Source organism: Eurypyga helias, unplaced genomic scaffold (genome assembly GCF_000690775.1).
Source record: "Eurypyga helias isolate BGI_N326 unplaced genomic scaffold, ASM69077v1 scaffold6336, whole genome shotgun sequence".
In the NCBI taxonomy this organism is placed as follows: Eukaryota; Metazoa; Chordata; class Aves; order Eurypygiformes; family Eurypygidae; genus Eurypyga; species Eurypyga helias.
The window spans coordinates 1-19226 of NW_010254547.1; the positions used below are offsets into that span (position 1 = coordinate 1).

Genomic DNA, 19226 nt, shown 5'->3' on the forward strand with positions numbered 1-19226 from the left:
ATTCTATGATTCTATGATTGTAAATGTGCTTTTACTCAAACTGGTGCAAAATGTGTGGGGTGCAGTACAGAACAAGAAAATGTATCTGGGGCAAAGACTTTGTGAAAGAGTATCTGTCCTTTGGAATAGCAAAGTCATAACTGCTGATAGTAATTATTTTTAATCAGTGAGCCTTAGCTGGTGATGTAGTCAAGATTTAATTTGTCACTCTGCTTATAGTTGTTTGGGTTTTTTTGTCTTCTGGTTGCAGGAGGTGATGATGAGGAAGAGGCAGTACCACAAGTAGATGCATACGAGTTGCTTGAAGCTGTAGAAATTCTTTCCAAGCTTCCCAAAGACTTCTATGAGAAAATAGTAAGCATAAGCTTAAAAACTGCTAGTTAATTCTATGACATGTGAAGCTAATGCCTCTTAAGTTGTACTGCTTTCTGCGATGTATGCTTTATTGCTTCCTGGGTAATAACAGACAGTGCAAGTAAAATACAGGCTGTCTTAAATAAGTCTCAGTTTTATTTACCAGCAAGAAAGCTGTAATTTTAAAGAGCTCTGTCATGCGTAAGAATGGCGTTTCATATTTCATTGCAATTATTGATTTTGAGCAGTAAGAAGACTTTGGCTTTCTCAGGATAGATTTTTTTTTTTTTTTAAAATCTATGGTTTGCGGCAAGTAGGCTTCTCTAGGACTGTTTGCATTTATAAATGAATGTAAATTACTTTCTCTGTAGGAAGCAAAAAAATGGCAAGAAAGAAAAGAAGCTCTAGAAGCTGTTGAGTTGCTGGTGAAAAACCCCAAACTGGAATCAGGAGACTATGCAGATTTGGTGAAAGTTCTCAAAAAGGTAATAAGTAAAACCCAGAGTGCACGTACGGGTTAGTATTTTGTCATTTATTTGTAGTGTATTTTAAAAGTTACAGTTGAGATAATACTTACAAGTAGGAACATATTAGCTGGAACAGTGGTGGAAATAACCCACTCTGTGGTGCACTGACTATTCTAAGCAATTCTTCCAAGTCTCTGATTTTTCAGTCTTTAACGTTGTTGTTCTGGATTTTTTTGTTTGTTTGTTTTTTCTCTTAAGGTTGTTGGAAAGGATACAAATGTTATGTTAGTTGCTTTGGCTGCCAAATGCCTTGCTGGACTAGCCTCTGGCCTCCGAAAGAAATTTGGACAATATGCAGGGCATGTAAGTAAGAGTTATGTACTTCTCTTTCTGCTTTTATTGATGCTGGACACCAGGAAATGCCTCGCTTTTTTTTGGTCTGTCAGACACAGGTATTTGTCGAAGATATTCTTTGTGCAATTACAAATGCTTACCTACCCCTTAATGGAGGAAGCAGTGAAATATCTGCCGAAGTCCCTTGCAGCTTAAGGTTAAAAGGACCTTGTTTATTCACATTCAGCAACATGAAGCTTACTATTGCAATAAATCTTCTGTAGTAAGACAGCTCTGAATTACTCTGCCATTAAATGAACTTTATTTACATGACCTCATCCTGAAGGTGCACCCACAGAAATGCATTTGTAGGCCACAGTGGAAAAAATAGCTTCTAAACCAGAATGCTACTTAGCAGCTCCATGGTATATGTTTTAGGCCCTTTGGTTATTTTTTGAATGTTGGGGGAGGGTCAGTGGTGGGGTGTTCTGTTTGTTTGTTTTCTGGGTTTTGTGGGGTTTTTTTGTCTGCTTTAAATAGCCAAGCTACTGAGATTTTTGGTACTAAAATGTTCTGATGATTTAGTTTAATGATCTTCTCTGTTCTCCTTTGTTACTCTCCTCCTCCCAACAGCTAATACAAGGAAACTTAACCAGTCTCTGGAAAGAAAGGGAACTTTTAATTAGTTGCAGTTCTCACCTGTTTCTCAAGTCTCTGTTGCTTTGTTCTTTAAGCTGCTCAATCAAATTTTTCTTGTGATAAACAAGAGGGTTGGGGCTAGAGCTTAGTGACAGAGAACTGATATGTCTGGCTGCTGGTAGCCTTATATTTTGTGATGAGTTGGAAAGTGTCTTAATCTTACTGCTTTGGAAGTATTCAAGTCTCCTTAACTCTGAACAACAGTTGGCACAAAGTCTCTTTCATTCTGAAAGCTGTATGTAGTTGTAAGAAGCATTCTTATATCTGCGTACACTTGATTTATGTTTCAAAGGTTAGTATTCAATAAAGCTGAGCTTCTGAAATAGGGGTACAGCTCCATGGTTGCCAAGCAAATGGCTGTGAGAGGATAACTTTTTCAGTCCTGTAATGGCAGCTGTGAATTGCATAATCTCAGCACTCATTGTATCAGTTCACTTGATTTGTTTGCTGGATTTATTTACTAGTGAGGAACATGTAGATCTGTCCTGAGAGTGGGCATTCAAAGTATTATAAAACAGAACTGCTAGAATTGTGGGATTAGTATAAACTCCAGTAGTTAAATATAGGACTGTAATGTTACAGTCTGCAGGCTATGTTAGAACAAGAACAATGAAATTGAGCGTAGAACTATGTTACTCTGGGTGCATGTGGCCCAGCTTCACCTCTGTTGACTGCCTTTGGACCCCTGGACCGGCTGTTCTTCTTCCTTCCCTCTCTCACTTCTATGGCTTCTAACCTTCTTAGATATGGCTTCTAACTCCCATGTTAAAAAATATTTATTCTAGCTGTCAGCATTTTTATAAACAGACAATGATTTTAGCTCTTGCAATAGCATGTATGAGGGTCTTCATGGTGCCATTCTATATTAATAGAAGTTTTTAGCACTAAAGTCTCTGTGAACAGGAAGTTTTCAAGTTTGCGGCCCAGCAAAGGCTACCAGCTGAGCCTGGGTCAGTGTGTGTTGCAAGGGGTTGAGACCTCACAGTCTACTTCTAAGAAGAAATAATTATCTGTCAGTTGTGCTTTTTCAAGGTGATTGAGCCAAGAAATACTGCTCCGAGAAGGATTCAGGGTGCTTTAGAACCCTGGTCTTGTCAGCAGTGGGTCGAATAAGGACTTACTAATGAGCTATGCTGATTGGTGTCAGGAAGCTGGGAAACAGGGGACAGGTTACAGACCTTTTTGGATTTTTACAGTACAAGAACACAGCACACTCTGCTGTGAAATTGTTTAATTTCCATTCTATTGCTCTGTGTTCCAGACCAGTAGAGCCAGAGTATTCATTTCTAATGATGTGAACTTGTAGATTTGCGTTTTGCTTAGCTTTGCTATGAAATCACTCAGAAATTGGTATTTGTTAATAGATTGACTGACAGGAATGAATTTCATATTGGAGATGAGCTAGAATAAACTAGTTCATACTGCTGCTGTGTACCCGTGGGAGGGGGGCAACAGTGGTGATTGAGTTATTTGCTTCTCTGCAAAATACCAGGGAGCAGACTGTTAGGATTTCCAGTTACGTTAGTGAAGAGTGGATTGAGTTTTTTGTTTGCCTTTTTCCCTTTCCCAAAGGTTGTTCCAACAATCTTGGAGAAATTTAAAGAGAAGAAGCCTCAGGTAGTGCAGGCGCTGCAGGAGGCCATTGATGCAATCTTTCTTACAGTAAGTAAAAGTGACAGTTCTCCCATTGCCTAAGAGTTGATCTCTAGTTTGGATTTGCCTTTCTCTTGCTTAACTGCCCCTAATGACTTCTTTATCCAACACTGTAGACCACATTGCAGAACATAAGTGAAGATGTTTTGGCAGTGATGGACAACAAAAACCCAACTATTAAACAACAAACATCCCTTTTCATTGCAAGAAGCTTCCGTCACTGCACACCTTCTACGCTGCCCAAAAGCCTGTTAAAACCTTTCTGTGCTGCACTTCTCAAGGTAAAGCAGGAGGAGTTGGTACTTCTCTGGCATTGACTTGAGCACTGTTGTTGTGAAGCATTGGATTGTTTGGGGAGAAAGATCATTCTGGTAGTGCAAGGACTAAAAAGTTCTTGTGTGCCACATAGTCGTCTGAGTCAGTTTTGACTGATGTCAAACTTAGAGATGACTGTCAGTCATAGGAACAGTTTAGTCTCCTTTTTCTTAGCTTCTCTGAAACTGAAGACTCACCAAGCTTATAATAGATGAAGACAGTGATTTGCAACTGTTAAATTTCTGGGCACTGTGCCACTTGCTTCTTGCAGACATCTCTAGCAAGCTTTTGTTGGAATGTTACATCTCATTTAGCATCAATAAAAGAACCATCGTTGATCCATAAATGCTCTAGTGTAACTGCAGTGTATCAGTGTAACCAATAACAAAGTATACTTTTTTCTCATGGCAGAATAGCCCTTTTCCTTGCTATGGGGAATATCCCTGGCTTCAAAACTAGAGATTTGAACAGGGTTGCAGAGAACTTCAAACTCTTTGTGAACTTTCATGGTGTTGCAGCATCTATTAGGGCATGAATATTTCCCCTTCTCTTCTTGTGGGAAAGATCCAAAGGTGGGAATGTGGCTACATCTGAGAAACAGTAGACTTGCCCAGTACATAGGAAAACAGAAGTGAAAACCATCTTTTTCTTTCTGTGGTGGAATGTTAATTATTATTTGGTAGTAGATGTAGATTTTAAAAAAGAGAACAGGGTTTATACAGAAGATGGATTTAAGAATCTGTTTAGATATGAGCTGCAAGTCATACAAGTTGTCTCTCTCTGTAGCATATCAATGATTCTGCTCCTGAAGTAAGAGATGCTGGATTTGAAGCATTAGGCACTGCCTTGAAAGTGGCTGGAGAGAAAGCTGTGAATCCTTTTCTGGCAGATGTAGACAAACTGAAGCTTGATCGGGTGAGTTAATCATACATGTATGAAATGCTTCATTTATCCATTTCAGATGCGTATTAGACTGGAGAAGACTAAAGAGGATGCTTTACCTAATTACTTTCAGCACAGATTTTTTTTTAAATTTATTTTTTACTTAAGTTGTTGCAAGGAATCTGAAAATCTCTTATTTCTTGCTAGATTATCAAGCATCTTGTCTTTAACTGCCCCTACGGGAGATGCGTTAGTATGTTAAATTGCACCTTTTCATTGTTATGTAAAATATCTATTTGGCTTCTAGGCTGTATTATCTGAGGTGGGTTGTGAGGTTTGGTGTGTTTGTTGTTGTTCTTTGTGGTTGTGTATGGGGCTTGGCTCTGAACAGTTTCTTTGTCTGAAACAAGTTTAGATCACAACCATATGGTCTAATTTGATATTACGAGACAGGACTTGGTATTAAGGGTTGACTTACTTTCCAGCAACAAAGTCTTCATGCTTTTGCATAAGCTGACAGGTTTGAGTTATAATTTGAGGCATTAAGAATTAGTCTTCAGAGCATCTATAAGTAGTGGGGGCGGGAGGGTGGGGTGATGTTTCAGTGCTTTTTATATATATATAAATGCACTTTGTTTTGAACTGGGAAAATTATTGTAGCAGTACAGTGATGGCTGATGCCATTGACTCCTTAACATTACTACTGTAAGGAACACAGGATAACAACATTTTGTGATGTAAACAACTTAAATTCTACTTGTTTTTTCCGGAGTAGTCAAGTTTGAGCCACTGCTGTTGAAGTGACTCTGTACATCCACTTCTGGTAGCTAAACGGTTTTTTCTTCTTTTCCCTTTTTTTTTTCTTCTTCTTTTCTTTTCCCTTTTTTTTCTTCCTGCCCTTGCCCATATATATATATTTTTTTTTTTTTAACTGCTTGTCAGATTAAAGAGTGTGCTGAGAAGGTTGAACTGGTTTATGGTAAAAAGACGGGAGGAACCATGGAGAAAAAGGAAGGCAAGCCTACTGCTGGAAAGACCCCTGTTCTGTCAGGGACGGGTGGAGATAAAGAAACAAAAGATACAGCAACCAAACCAGGACCACTGAAAAAAGCACCTGCTGTGAAGGTAAGAGATTGCCAGGAGATTGTCATGACAATCACAGTTGTCTGCAATTGCACTGAATAGTTACTTGTTGAAAATCAAAGGTGGCCTGTTGAAGGTCTCCATCCACTGAGGAATTGCTGTCCTTCTAGGGGAGTACATGAGCTCAGCAAAAAGAATTCGGGATTTGCGAGAATGTACTTGACAAAGTCTCTGTTTTAACGATACAAACGGTCTTGTTACATCTTAATACCAGGATTTGGTATTGAAAATGGTGATTAAACCACTGGAGGCATCCAGAGAAGCCTCAGATGCTCTAACAGGAATGTGCTCCTGGTAATATAGTAGTCTTTGGCTGAAGTCAACGTGTTTTGTTATAACCCCACTTAATTCTCCAGATGGGAAACCTGGAGTTAAATCGTAGAATGGGCTATTTTTAAAAAAAAAAATCTACTGACACTCTGGTAGCCTGGAAAAGAGACACCAGTCATAAGTTTTAATATCTAGTAAGTATCCATAGGAGAATATATGGATGAATTATTTAATGAACATTCACCAATGCATACATTGTCTGCGTTTTTATCTTTCATTGGCTTGTGTGTTCCTGCACTGTACATGTTTTATAAAGCCTGGTGGTCTGAAAGCAACTTAGGAACTAAATAAGCTTTGTCAGAAAACTGTGTCTTTGTCTGTAGCTGTTATGGTAGCAGAGATACATGTGCTTTTTTTGACGTTAGAATGTAGAATTGTGGAAAAACAGCCAGTTCTTCTGGTGTCTGATGAACTGGAGATCAGTTTGATCTAGGTTAACTTGTCTATTTTCTTTCTAGTCTGGGGGCCCACCCAAGAAAGGTAAACCAGCTGCAGCCACAGGTATGGGAGGTGCTGGGGCTAAAGGCAAGAAGGGTCCCGAGACCAAAGAAATATTTGAATCAGAGCTCTCGGTGAGTATTTTGCTCTTCTCTGAAATACAAAATCCACTGCTTACGTAGCTTTGGTTAATCAGTTCTTCAGCTACGACATAATTTTTCACTAAAATTGGAGGTTTGTTTTGTTAGGACAAGGGAAGGCAATACATTTATTTAAGTGGAATTCATAACTGGTTAAATGCATGTTCCATATTCTACTAAATGCACCTGTTCTTCAGATGGCTGTTGGTACCAAGTCATATAAGACAGTAAACAGTTATGCTAATGTAATAGTCATATCATTGCTTTTTTTGTCTGTTCCTAATTCAGGGACAACATGATATACACTAATTTCATACGTAATTTAGGATGCATGATTTGCTGAAGGTGTCTGGTGTTAAAAGCCTAAGAATAGACTTTACATGGAAATCTCAAGTTTATAGCTCGAGTTTACATGGAAATCTCAAGTGGAATACAATAATACTTTAAAAAAAATGCAAGTTTATTCTGTGCTGTTCATATTAAGTTACACTTTAGCAAAATGATTGATTTCTATTGTTAATTGAGCATCTACCTATGTTGGTAGGGAACTGGGTGAACCTAGCCATCTGTAGGTCAAACAGTAACAAAAAGCAATTAGAGCTTTGCTAGATGTGTCTGCAAGTTTTGTGGACTGTTGGTTATCTTTAGAGTGTCACTTAGAATTAATACTTTCCATGATGTATCCAGTTTACATGGCTAGTTGTAAGGTGGAAAATGATTATATGCTTCCTGAAGGGGATGCAGATGCCAGTGAAACAACGGAAGTTTCTATCATTTTCCATGTACTAAATAACTCCTATTCTTGATTTTGTAAAAATGGATGCAGAAGATAATTCTCCTCCCATCTGCACATACCAACCACTGATTCAGTGCTGTGAGTGTTTATTCTGACTTCATACAAAATTATCTTATGAATTTTAGGTTACCTCTGCTTGATTCTGTAAGTAGATGGTGGCTACTCACTGTCCAAATGACTATAGTAATTTTTGGCTGTCTGCACAACTTATGATACTTTTTAGGGGTTACTTTTCTGTTGCAGTACAACTTAAGCTTCCTAAATTAATAAGTTCCCTGAACATTTCCATACAAAATCTTTTAACCTACAACAGAAAACTCTTCATTATTTGTAAATGCACCATAGTGCAAGGGTCATTCCAGTGCATGACCTGTCTTTAAGGCTGCTGCCCCCCTCTGAAGTGGGGTATGGGAAGGTGTTAACCTTGTTCTGATCTGTCTGCAGATAGAAGTATGTGAAGAGAAAGCTGCTGCTGTCCTTCCAGCCTCTTGTATCCAGCAGCTGGACAGTGGTAACTGGAAAGAGAGGCTTGCCTGCATGGAGGAGTTTCAGAAGGTAAGTTAGCAGCAGCTGATAAGGATAGAGGTGGGTAGGGAGAGAGAAAGCAGTAAGTTCTTCAGCTTTTTAGGTCTGTTAACTCTTAAAGACATACGAATAGTAGTGCTACCTCAGTGCTTTAGGTGGATTAAACAATACTTGCAAAAGCCAAGTGGCTTAAATTGGCTCTTATTCCATAATAATAGTATAGTAAATCTTTTAGTTTAATGTAGGTAGCTATGCTTCTATCAGAAATATTTGTATGTGGATTGAGGATGTGTAGAGTTTTAACACTAAGTAATTCTAAAGCATGGTCTCAAAATTTTTTGAGCAACCTGGTCTAGCGGAAGGTGACCCTGCACATGGCAGGGTGGTTGAAACGAGATGATCTTTAAGGTCCCTTCCAACCCAAACCATTCTATGACTCATTCTATAAAAGTAACTAGGTTTAAACTAAGGTTTGCAATGACTGGGCAAAATGAGTTTCAAGAAGTCCCTGCTGATTGCATGTTAGGCAGCAATTGATTATAATAAAGTTTCAATTGGCAGATAGTTGATATTTGAAGCCGTGAACAATACCAGCAGTCTTAACAGCTAGTGGCAAGTGCTTCATGTATTCACAGACAAAAAAATGCATCATGGGTCACTCGACTATGAAGCCTGGCTTTCTTCCCATGGTAGCGATCATAAGACCTCTGAGAGTTCACTTTCAGAAAGGCATCAACTGTAGATGTACAAATAGTTCATACCGCAACATCCCTGCAGTTGGCAACTTGAGTTTTAATATTTTAGTGGAAAAGGTGACTAACTTAAATTATGAAATGGTGACTGGCTGTGCTGAAATGCTTCTGCAGAAGCTGGCTTTAATCAAATGTAAAGATGATGTAGTTTCAGTGGAATGGGTAAGTCTAACAAGAAGTAAAATCAGTAACTTAGATTACATTCAGGCTTAATCTCTGTGGAGTCAGCATTCCAGTGTGAAAGGTGCACAGGATACTTCATCTTCAAAAAAAAGGCAGCTTGGGTGTTCTTGTGCTTTTTCCAGTTCAGTATTAAATTCCCAGGGCTGTGATGGCCAGTGGTGGTTGTAAGGACACTTGTTAAAGAACATACAGAGGGTAGCAGTGTGATTCTGTGGTTGAAATATTGGCTCAGAACCTGTAAAGTCAGCTCCTTGTAAAAGTGGGTCTTGTAGTAAGGTTTTTCAGGTAAATTCTTATGCTGAGAATTCCTGCAACTTAGTTCAGTATTAAGAAAATATTTAGAGGACAGTTGAGGTATGTTCTGTTTGTGTGTTGGGTTCTGTATCCCTTGTGACCCGCTGGCTAACTTCATGTTTATCCTTTAGGCTGTTGAGCTTATGGAGAGAAGTGAAATGCCTTGCCAAGCTCTAGTAAGAATGCTGGCCAAGAAACCTGGGTGGAAGGAAACAAATTTTCAGGTAATACATTATCCTTCAGTAACTCAACAGTCCATTTCTGTTACTTCGTGTAAGCTGTGTTTCCAGCTAAAAGACTGTAGGTGCATATAGGTCGCTGAAATCCTGGCACCAAGACCACAGTTGTCTCTGTAGTCAATGAGAATATTACATTTTGCATTTTATTTCTGCTGATGGTTGAGACTTAGAGACAGCATTTAAAGATACCTAGAAATATGTGTGTGGGTACATGTATGTATGTGTGTACATAAGTTCAAAAAGTAGATAAGTTGCCCAATATTATTGATTGTGTGTGCATATACTTAGAGATATGAAAATATGTATTTGTGTGTATACACAATTTGTGTGTATAACCATGCAAAACCATATAGATAGAAGTGTGTGTATAGAATATGTAGTTGTGTACACAAACAATATGTTAGTGTGAACACATGCATTTTCATATATTCAAATGTATGTATGTATCTGTGTGTATATGTTTTGTATACATTTGTGGTTACCCACAAACATTATTTTTAATGAAAAATATATAATTCTAATATACAGAATAAAAAATTAGTTCTAAAATACATGAAGAATACATGAAGACCATGAGTAACTTCTCTGTTATGGTTGTTCCAGGTGATGCAGATGAAGCTGCATATAGTTGCATTGATTGCACAGAAAGGAAACTTCTCCAAAACTTCAGCACAGGTTGTGCTGGATGGTCTTGTAGACAAGGTTGGTGATGTGAAATGTGGGAGTAATGCAAAAGAAGCCATGACAGCAATAGCAGAGGCGTGTCAGTTGCCATGGACTGCTGAGCAGGTGAGTGAGCAGCAAAGGTATTCTTCCAGTGAACCAGAAATACTCTGTAGTGTGTTATTTCAGTCTGAGGAGTAAATCCTAAGTCTTTCTTTGTTGCTTGAAAGTGATTTGCTTGCCCTCAAGGTTTCACCTAATGCAGAAGTTAAATACAAGTCTCTCCAAAGGAGGAAGTAATGAGTAGTGAGTCAGTGTGTAGCTGAAATACTTCTATGATGGATGTGTACCTGCTTTGGCAGTATCTCTGGCTGCCTTTAAGTACTTCAGAAACTTCTGGTTCACTTCACTTGCAATCATATTCTGCTGCAGTGACATAAAAAATTCTTGCTTGTATGGTACCATAGGTGTTTCTGTTTACTTGCAATGCACTGTATTTTATGCAGATATCTTCACTCCTTTATTGCAGTGCTTTGTCACATGGTTTGCCAGTGAAAATTTACACTTAATTCTGTTCTGTTCCAGGTTGTGGCTATGGCTTTCTCTCAGAAGAATCCTAAAAACCAGTCAGAAACTTTGAACTGGCTTTCAAATGCAATTAAAGAGTTTGGCTTTTCTGGGTATGTCTTTCAGCTAAATTGCTAAGAGAAACTTGAGTGAAAGTGTTTCTAATCTGGGATTAAGCATTTGTTGTTCTCGGATTGGTTTGAAGAGGGTGGCTGCAACATCTGAACTCTTACCCTTAAACTCTGATGCCAGCTCTGTCAGGTGCTCCTCTAGCTGTAAATGAAAAGTATCTGGCATTACTAATAAGATGATATTACACTACTAGATGCTTTATTCATCACTTGGCTTTCTCTGAAGAGCATTTTCCTTATATACTGTAGGTGTGGACTAGACAAGGAACTGTGGTATTGCACATCTGCTGTTCCCATTCCACTTGGGTGCACCTGCACCCCGGTGTATCGCTATATTTTATAGCTTAAAAAAGGCAAACCCTGACAGCCTGTGAAAGAGTACGCACCACGACAAGAGTTAAACCACGACAACCAGGATGCTTATTGCTCTCTGTGGGGGAGATTTTGAATAACAGGATGAAGTTTTAGCCAGCAAAATAGCCATTATTACATCTGGCACTGTGAGGATAACGGATTCTCCATCAGAACCAGCGATAGCATTCCTTCATTTTTAATCACCAGTCTCTTACATGTGCTTGAACACATTCAGTTAATACCGTTTACTCCTGAGAGCAAAATTTCTAAGCAGTGAAGACTTCAAATATTAATTTATTTGACCTCTTGGTCCTGTCCAAGTTGTTTTGCAGCTGTTGAAAGGATTGTAACTTTCAGTCTGGAAAATAAACTCTCTTCTTCAGTAAGCTCCCCAAAAAGCAGTAGGTTAATCTGTGTGCAGATAAGGTACTAGAGCAGCAGTGTTTGACACTGCACAAAGGGAGCTTCTGTGATTGCCTGTTTTCTGTTGAATTCAGTTGTAGTACAGAAGATTCAGTAATCTAAAACTTCTTTTCTTTTACTTGTAAACTTCTTTTTGAGATTTGTGCCTTTTTCTGGAAGATCCTGAGACAGACTAACAAAAAAACCCCAAACTCACCTTTATTATGCAGCCATGTATCAGCTGCTTAAAATTATTCTAGATTCATCCCTCAGGATTTCAGTCCTAGCAATTGTGGGTGGTGTAGTGTGAGAAATTTTCCAGCTGTGATAATTTACATCGAAGACTGTTATTCTCTTACGTTTACTGTATTGATTTTCATAGTAAGCTGTTCCCCAAATTGATCTTTCAGTAGTTAATTAAATAGCTATCGCTTACACTTCAGCCATGCTGATATTTTATAAGTGCAAATATCTTCTGCTTGTTAGTTGTATTAATCTGTCCTTAGCACTCTTTTTTTGCCTTTAGCATATTGTGATGATTCTGTTTCTTGTTGGTGCTTCCTGTGTTGTGTTTTACTCACGGGGGATATCTTTTTCCCACAGACTGAATGTCAAAGCTTTCATCAGTAATGTGAAGACAGCTCTTGCTGCAACTAACCCAGTGAGTAAACTTAGAATTTTAATCCTGAATTATTGTCAGTCCTTAGTTTGGGTGCTGAGTGCTTTTATCCTCTTTCTGGCAGGCTGTAAGGACTTCTGCCATTACCTTGCTTGGAGTCATGTATCTTTATGTGGGACCTCCTTTGCGTATGTTTTTTGAAGATGAGAAGCCAGCCCTTCTCTCCCAGATAGATGCAGAATTTGAAAAGGTATGAAGTGTAGCTGTCTTAATATCAAGCATCACAAAAACTACACGTAAACTTCACTAGCTGGAATATGTGGTAACGTTGTGGTCTAACCTGTGTTTTTGTAAGTGAACCAGATAGCTCACCAGAGCAGCTGCAGACTCACCATGTCTAGCTGTGTCAGTAGTTGCTTTTTTTCATGACAAACCACAAAAGTTTCTGGGTTTGTTTGAATAGCATGATGTTTTGGAATTCTGTCGCCCTGAGAGAGCACATTTGTATCACGCAAAGGTTTTTGTTTTTAATGTCAAATAAACTGTGAAATTACTGTTTGGGGTTTTTGTTGTGTCGCTTGCAGATGCAAGGGCAGACAGCACCAGCCCCAACTCGTGGCATTTCCAGGCACAGTGGGGTAGTTGCGGATGATGGTGAGGAAGAGGAACAGGAGGATGTTGGGAATGATGTCGTGGATCTCTTGCCAAGGACAGATATTGGGTAGGTATGGATTCTACAACTGGAAGACCTACTTCTGCTGCAGTTCAAAACTTTTGTGTTTATAGACACTTGCTAAGCAGAAATCTGGTGTTAAAGCACTCGGATACTAAAAGACACGTAACTAAGGAAATGGGCTTTTTGCTTTTTTCTCTTACAGTGACAAGATCACAGCTGAACTAGTGTCTAAGATTGGGGACAAAAACTGGAAGATTAGAAAGGAAGGTCTAGATGAAGTGACAAGCATAATAAATGACGCGAAGTTCATACAGCCAAACATAGGAGAACTTCCAGCTGCTTTGAAGAGTCGTCTCAATGACTCCAATAAAATCTTGGTATGTTATTGGAAAACCTGTTTCAGCAGTTTCCAGCTTAGAACTTAAGACATACTGTGATTTCTGAACCTTACTTATTTCAGTCTCTTACAATGTCATGAAATCAACAGTTGGAAAACAGTGAACTGTGTATTTCTCGATCATCTATTTTTATAAATATTTGCCTTTGTCTTTGCTTTGTATTAAAAAAAGAAAGTGCCTTCAGAAAAGGGAAAAAATCTACCTCTGCTCTGTAAAGTAAGCAGATCTGAAGAAAAAACTTTGAATAATTGATTTGCTTGTGACAGAAATAGTGGCTGTTGTTTGAAAATATTTTTAGTTCAACTTTAATTTCAGAATATAGAAATAATTTTTATCTGTGTGATGAATTTGAAGTCTGGAATAGTCTGAGGTAGGCACTCTAAAGTAAAAGCTAAGGTGTACAACAGTATTACTTTTCCCCATATGACTTGGAGTTTTATGCACGTGGTTTTAGCGGTATTTTATCCAAAACCTTTTTGTTTATGTGCAGGTGCAACAAACCCTGAGCATTCTTCAGCAGCTGGCAACAGCAATGGGCCCCAATATCAAACAGCACGTGAAAAATCTGGGCATAAAAAACAGTCCTAGGAGACAGTAAGGTAGGACACTCAAGATCTCTTTCCTTTTTGCCGCTCACTATCTGAGCTATGCCTGAGAATATCTGTTGCTGTTTGGACCTGTTTTTGAGACGTGGGTGGTAGTTAAAACTTGTTTGGAAGCTTACAAATTTTCTGGAAGCTTCTTGCCTAAATGACAACTTAGCATCCAAGTATGAATGTGTCCCTGAACGTATATTCTGCCCGAGATGCAGTCTCCTGCTTGTAAATAAACCCAGTAGTGTCGTATTTCAGCTTTTAAGTGAAATATGGTAATTGTATGCATACTTCTCATCCTGAAAATAGACTGTGTTAGATGTTAATGAGGTTTACTGGCTAAAATTGCTTGTAGATCTTGTGTTCTTTTAGTGTGTCAGTGTGGATTCCAGTGTACGTTGTAGTCTTCGTGTCACTGTGTAGGAGACCTTTGAACTGTAAGTAGAAACAGGATATTCACAACTGACACTGAAGGCTGTATAATGTCACCGTCGAGCTTGTCAAGGTGCTATTTCAAAGTCAAAGCTAGGACCATAAGAAGGAGCTATTTGAAGCAGTGGAGGAAGGAGGCTTGGGAAGATGCCAGAAGTCTTGTCTTGTGCCAGAAGTTACAGGCAGTTATCAGAGGTGACATACTTCACAATCTCTGTCCTCTGAATGTGAGTAGAAAAAGGCAGAAACTGGATTTACCTGTCCCAAGCAGTGGAAGGACTAGACTGGTCCTATGGCTAGGTAAAAACTTAGTTCTAATTGTTTCCTCATTAAGAGTCCAAAAGAACTGAGGTTTGACATGGTGACATTGGATTCTTTTATTCACGAATTACCTTGAGGAAGCAGCAAGCTCCCTTCAATTCCAGTTGTACTGATACTACAATGCGTAAGACCAGTGTTACTTGCAAGCACTATAATGCTGACAGAGGATTGCATACGCATGCAAACATGGTTACCGCAGTAATTTTTTGTACTGCAAGATTTATGCAGTTTGTCTAATTACTAGAGTTTCTGAAGGTGAGGAGGATCCTACTGGGGCCCGACTTTGAAATGTTGGTAGCGGACTAATTGAGTAGCTGAGGAAAACCAACTGTAGCCTGTAGTATGAGTGAAGACAAACTGAGTTTGGGTGAATGGAACCAGCACCGCCATCAGACGCTGATGAGCATCTCTTTACCTGCAGCACATGATTGGTTTCTTTTCCTCAGTGGTGGACAACTTATTTGCAGGAAAAAAAAAAAATGCTCACTTCCTGTTAAGATACATGTGCATTAGATACATTTAGATACATGTTACCTGTGCATTTAAAATTGATTCATGCTACAGCTAAATGAGTCTGTCACATTATCAGCTTGCCTCAGAAATTCGGCCTACAGGAGAGAGTCGTGCCTATACTGGTAATGTTTTGAAGAACCATGGTTCCATCTGACTTTGCGTAACTTCCCATAGCTACTTCCAGAAAGGCTGCTGTCCTTAGTTTTTCTTGGAAAAAAAACAAAGACAGAAATTGGTAGGAGTTAGAGGGCTCCCCTGTTTCTGGCTTGACTTTTGCTCATGTATGTTCTCGAGTGCCCGAATAACAGGCTCCATAACCCACTTGCCTTGATCTATGAATGTGTTATGTCTATTTTAAGCACTACATAAATCACTAACTAGCCTTATTCTTTGAGAGATACATCAATGAATGGTAGCAGGTACGAAGTGCTTGTAAAGATACCCTTTGTCCCTTTTTATTAAAATAAGGTATGTAAGTATAGTGTCCCATCTGGTGATTTCTGCAGCTGATACCATCACTAAAACTGAATTATTCTTAAACTCCTCAAGCAGTGAATCAAAACAGATTTCAAAGCCTGTGATGCAGAAGCTTTGTCCTTTTATAGGAAGGATGGATCTGTTGCCTCTTCTGTTGTAATCTTCTGACCCCTCTTTAGGATTGTTCTTCCTAAATCCTGTTCTTGCTACAGAATAATGTTCGTGCTGCTGCACTAGCAACTGTGAATGCCTGGGCTGAACAAACTGGCATGAAAGAGTGGTTGGAAGGGGAAGACCTGTCTGAGGAGCTCAAAAAAGAAAATCCTTTCCTAAGACAAGAGGTGAGTTTCTTTTAAGTGAACTTCTTATGTGTGTCTAATCAAAATAACCTCAGTACTATGGACTACGTTCATCTGTGCAGACTGAAATGACACAGTGCTACCGTTACATGAGTTAACAAGTAGCTGTGTCTTCATACTGACGTAAAATTGTTAAACCTCGAAAGGCTAATGACAAGCTTTCTTCCTGCATGATAGCTGTCGTTCAGACAGCTCTTCACTCTCTCTGAAACGAACCTTTCGTCTGTTTTGATCAGCATTTTAAGAGCTAGTTAGTGTGTTTTTCCTTAAATTAACCACTTAGGAGGAAAGCCCAGGACTGGAGTGGAGGCATTAATGTGTTTGAGGTTGATAAAGTGCAGGTGAAATTCTGATGTTACTTTGCATGGGCTGTTTCTTCCTTTTGGGTCTTAAGAGACCAGGCTCTAAGCTTTGATTGCTCTGTATCAAAATTCTGTACTTTTTTTTTTTTTTGAATTGCTAACATGAAAGTTGATGTTGCTTAAGAATATTTGTCTGAACAAAGGTTGAGGTGGGTTTTTCCCTACTTCTAGAGGTATGTGAAGAACTACCATTCAGGTTCCTGCGGCCTGAGAGAGCGCTGAGACCACTTCTTCAAAAAACTTTTCTTTTAAAATTTTTTTTCAGCTTCTTGGTTGGTTGGCTGAGAAGTTGCCTACCCTCCGTTCTGTTCCTTCTGACCTACTTTTATGTGTGCCTCACCTGTATTCCTGCCTCGAAGATAGGAATGGGGATGTGCGTAAAAAGGCGCAGGATGCCCTGCCATTCTTCATGATGCATCTTGGTTTTGAGAAGATGGCAAAAGCCACCAGCAAGCTGAAGGTATTTCTGTCAGTTACTGGGATTAGATAGTATCTACTCACTCAAGGTCATATTAACAATTCACACTCGTGATCTCATGATGATGCTGTCTTTGAGTCACGTAAGCTTGTCTGCATTGAATATTTCAGGGAGGCTGAAAATAGTATCAGGAGGCTGTGAGTTAGAGCTTTCTCTGCTTCAAAAAGTCTACGGCCTCCACAAGTTTAGCATTTTAAGAGCTTGACATTTATTCATTCTGCTTTTCTTCTGAAAAAATCTCTCTGCGGATAGCTTCCATACCAGTTACTGTCCAACTGTGCCTTTGAACACATGCTTTAAGATGGCTTCTGGCAATTTGGTGCTGAATCACTGCCGGGGCATTCGATTAATGGTCACAGGACTGCTCACCTGGAACAGATTGTTTGTTCAAGTTTCCCATAGGTCTTCCAGAAGAAACTTAATGGAAAGATGTTTTATCTTGGAACAGAAATATTTGAAAACGTTGTGTTAAGATAAGCGTGCTGGAAGATGCTAAACTGATAATAACTTTTTTCAAACTACTGTTTTTTTTCCTTGTCTGTGGCATCTATTAGTAGTCAGTATCACTAATTTTTCCAATTTTATCACTTCTTTTCCTCTGTTCTCTAGCCAACTTCCAAAGACCAGGTACTGGCTATGCTTGAGAAAGCCAAAGCCAACATGCCAGCCAAACCAGCTCCTCCTGCTAAAGCATCTTCCAGAGTGGTAGGGGGGGCAGCTCCAGCCAAATTCCCACCTACATCAGGTAACCTCTCTGATGTTCAGAAAGTGACAGGGGAAAGGGTGGGTTTTGAAGCCTTTTGATGTGCGAGAGGAAGCGTACTTAGCAGGAGGAAAGGAATTCAGCATGGTTAGGGTTACGAATAGCTGTGTGATTTAGTGAGTTCTGGCTGTAGTGCTGGTCTTGCAGTTGAGTCAACTTCCAGTGTAGGAGGGTTTTTCCTTTCCACACAACCATCTGTTAGCTGCTCTTTGAAAACACCTACTTGGTATTGAAGCTAAAACCCATGGCCTAGAGGGGTGCTGTTTTGGTAATGCTAATCTGATTTTAACATAACATTTTCAGATGTTTTCGCATTATTTTTTTTATCTGGACTATTTTCTCAGTATAGTTCACTGTGGGGCTACCAGAAAGGTTGTGCTGATGCAAAAGAGACGATAATGGGATTAGGGACAAGTCATTTGAAGAAGCGGTCCTGTCTTCTTTCTCCTGGGGCTAGCTTGCCTGCTCAAACTGGGTGCAGCTACAGGTCTAGACATCAGCTGCGCAGCTAATGTGTGTGTGCATTTTTAAATTGTTTTGATAGTGACAAATGAGCTAACATTTTATGATCTTAATTATAAAAATTTTATATGCTAACATGGAATTTAAGGAACATTTTTTATGGGTCTAAAATCCTCAGACCTTTGTGTGATAAGCATATTGTATCCATGAATAGTTTTTCTGCTGTTCTAAGAATGGAAAACTGTGCTGACCTAAAATGGGCTTGTTGGTAGTTTAAAATGGTTTGTTGTTTCTCCAGCACTTGCTGAAGATTCGGGGTCCAATAGCATGGATTCTAAGCCTGATCCCAAAAAAGCCAAAGCAGGAGGAGCCTCCTCCAAAGCTAAGGTGTGTTGATTTCATTTTGTATAACATCAGTTCTATGAAGGTAGTAGCTGTAGTTTGTTAATGTGTTGTAGGTAGAAGAGTATAGCCCTTGCTGGTGACTGCTTTTACTGAGAATCTTTATGCTTGTCTGAGTTCCGAAATGACAAGTGTTCCCATATCGCTTACTTAACTAAGTAATGGCAAAAGTAAGTGGTTATTTCTTAGTCTGTGTTGTCAAAAATGCAGTTGTGTGAGCAGCTCAGTCTGTGTTCTAAATCTGCTTGGCCTTCCTGATTTCATGCTGTTGAGTATTCCTTTTTACCATTGTAGTTCCACTGTTACACTTTGGAAACCCTTTACCCTTCCTACTGTAAAGGAGAGATTAATTTCTTTTGATACATGGGTTCATAATTACTGTTCATTTACCAGTGCAAAAAGGGAAGGAAGATGCTTAAATGCGTAATAGTAATCTCAACTGATTACATTTGAATTTGTCATCAGGTTTTTCTGTTTTGTGTTACCGTATTTTTTTGCCATTAACTTTAGTTTGACCTGTGTGTATAACTAAAAAAGAAAACCACCAAATTGTTCTACAGTCCTGTTGCCTCCTTTGGCTAGAGCAGTGCTGCAGCATGAACATCTGATGTAGGTCCAGATTCATGGTGGGAATGAATGGAACAAACCTTGAAGGATATTGTAGATTTGCCTAAGTCCATGTATTCTTCTGTCAAAACTCTGATGCAAGAG

General features: G+C 39.1%; 1 protein-coding gene across 1 annotated transcript in view; it reads left to right on the forward strand.

Annotated features, from left to right (window-relative positions):
* Positions 1 to 250: 250 nt before the first annotated feature.
* LOC104510679 (cytoskeleton-associated protein 5-like) overlaps positions 251 to 19226 on the forward strand; it is a gene marked incomplete at its 5' end in the record, with an annotated part of 34802 nt that continues 15826 nt past the window's right edge. Inside the window, 22 exon segments of the mRNA XM_010153008.1 lie at positions 251 to 354; positions 726 to 839; positions 1080 to 1184; positions 3426 to 3515; positions 3623 to 3787; positions 4608 to 4736; positions 5646 to 5828; positions 6635 to 6748; positions 7995 to 8105; positions 9436 to 9528; positions 10147 to 10332; positions 10792 to 10886; positions 12264 to 12321; positions 12404 to 12529; positions 12864 to 13000; positions 13158 to 13332; positions 13844 to 13929; positions 13931 to 13952; positions 15902 to 16030; positions 16676 to 16870; positions 17498 to 17633; positions 18412 to 18500. Of these exon segments, the coding sequence (XP_010151310.1) occupies positions 251 to 354; positions 726 to 839; positions 1080 to 1184; positions 3426 to 3515; positions 3623 to 3787; positions 4608 to 4736; positions 5646 to 5828; positions 6635 to 6748; positions 7995 to 8105; positions 9436 to 9528; positions 10147 to 10332; positions 10792 to 10886; positions 12264 to 12321; positions 12404 to 12529; positions 12864 to 13000; positions 13158 to 13332; positions 13844 to 13929; positions 13931 to 13952; positions 15902 to 16030; positions 16676 to 16870; positions 17498 to 17633; positions 18412 to 18500 (2642 nt within the window).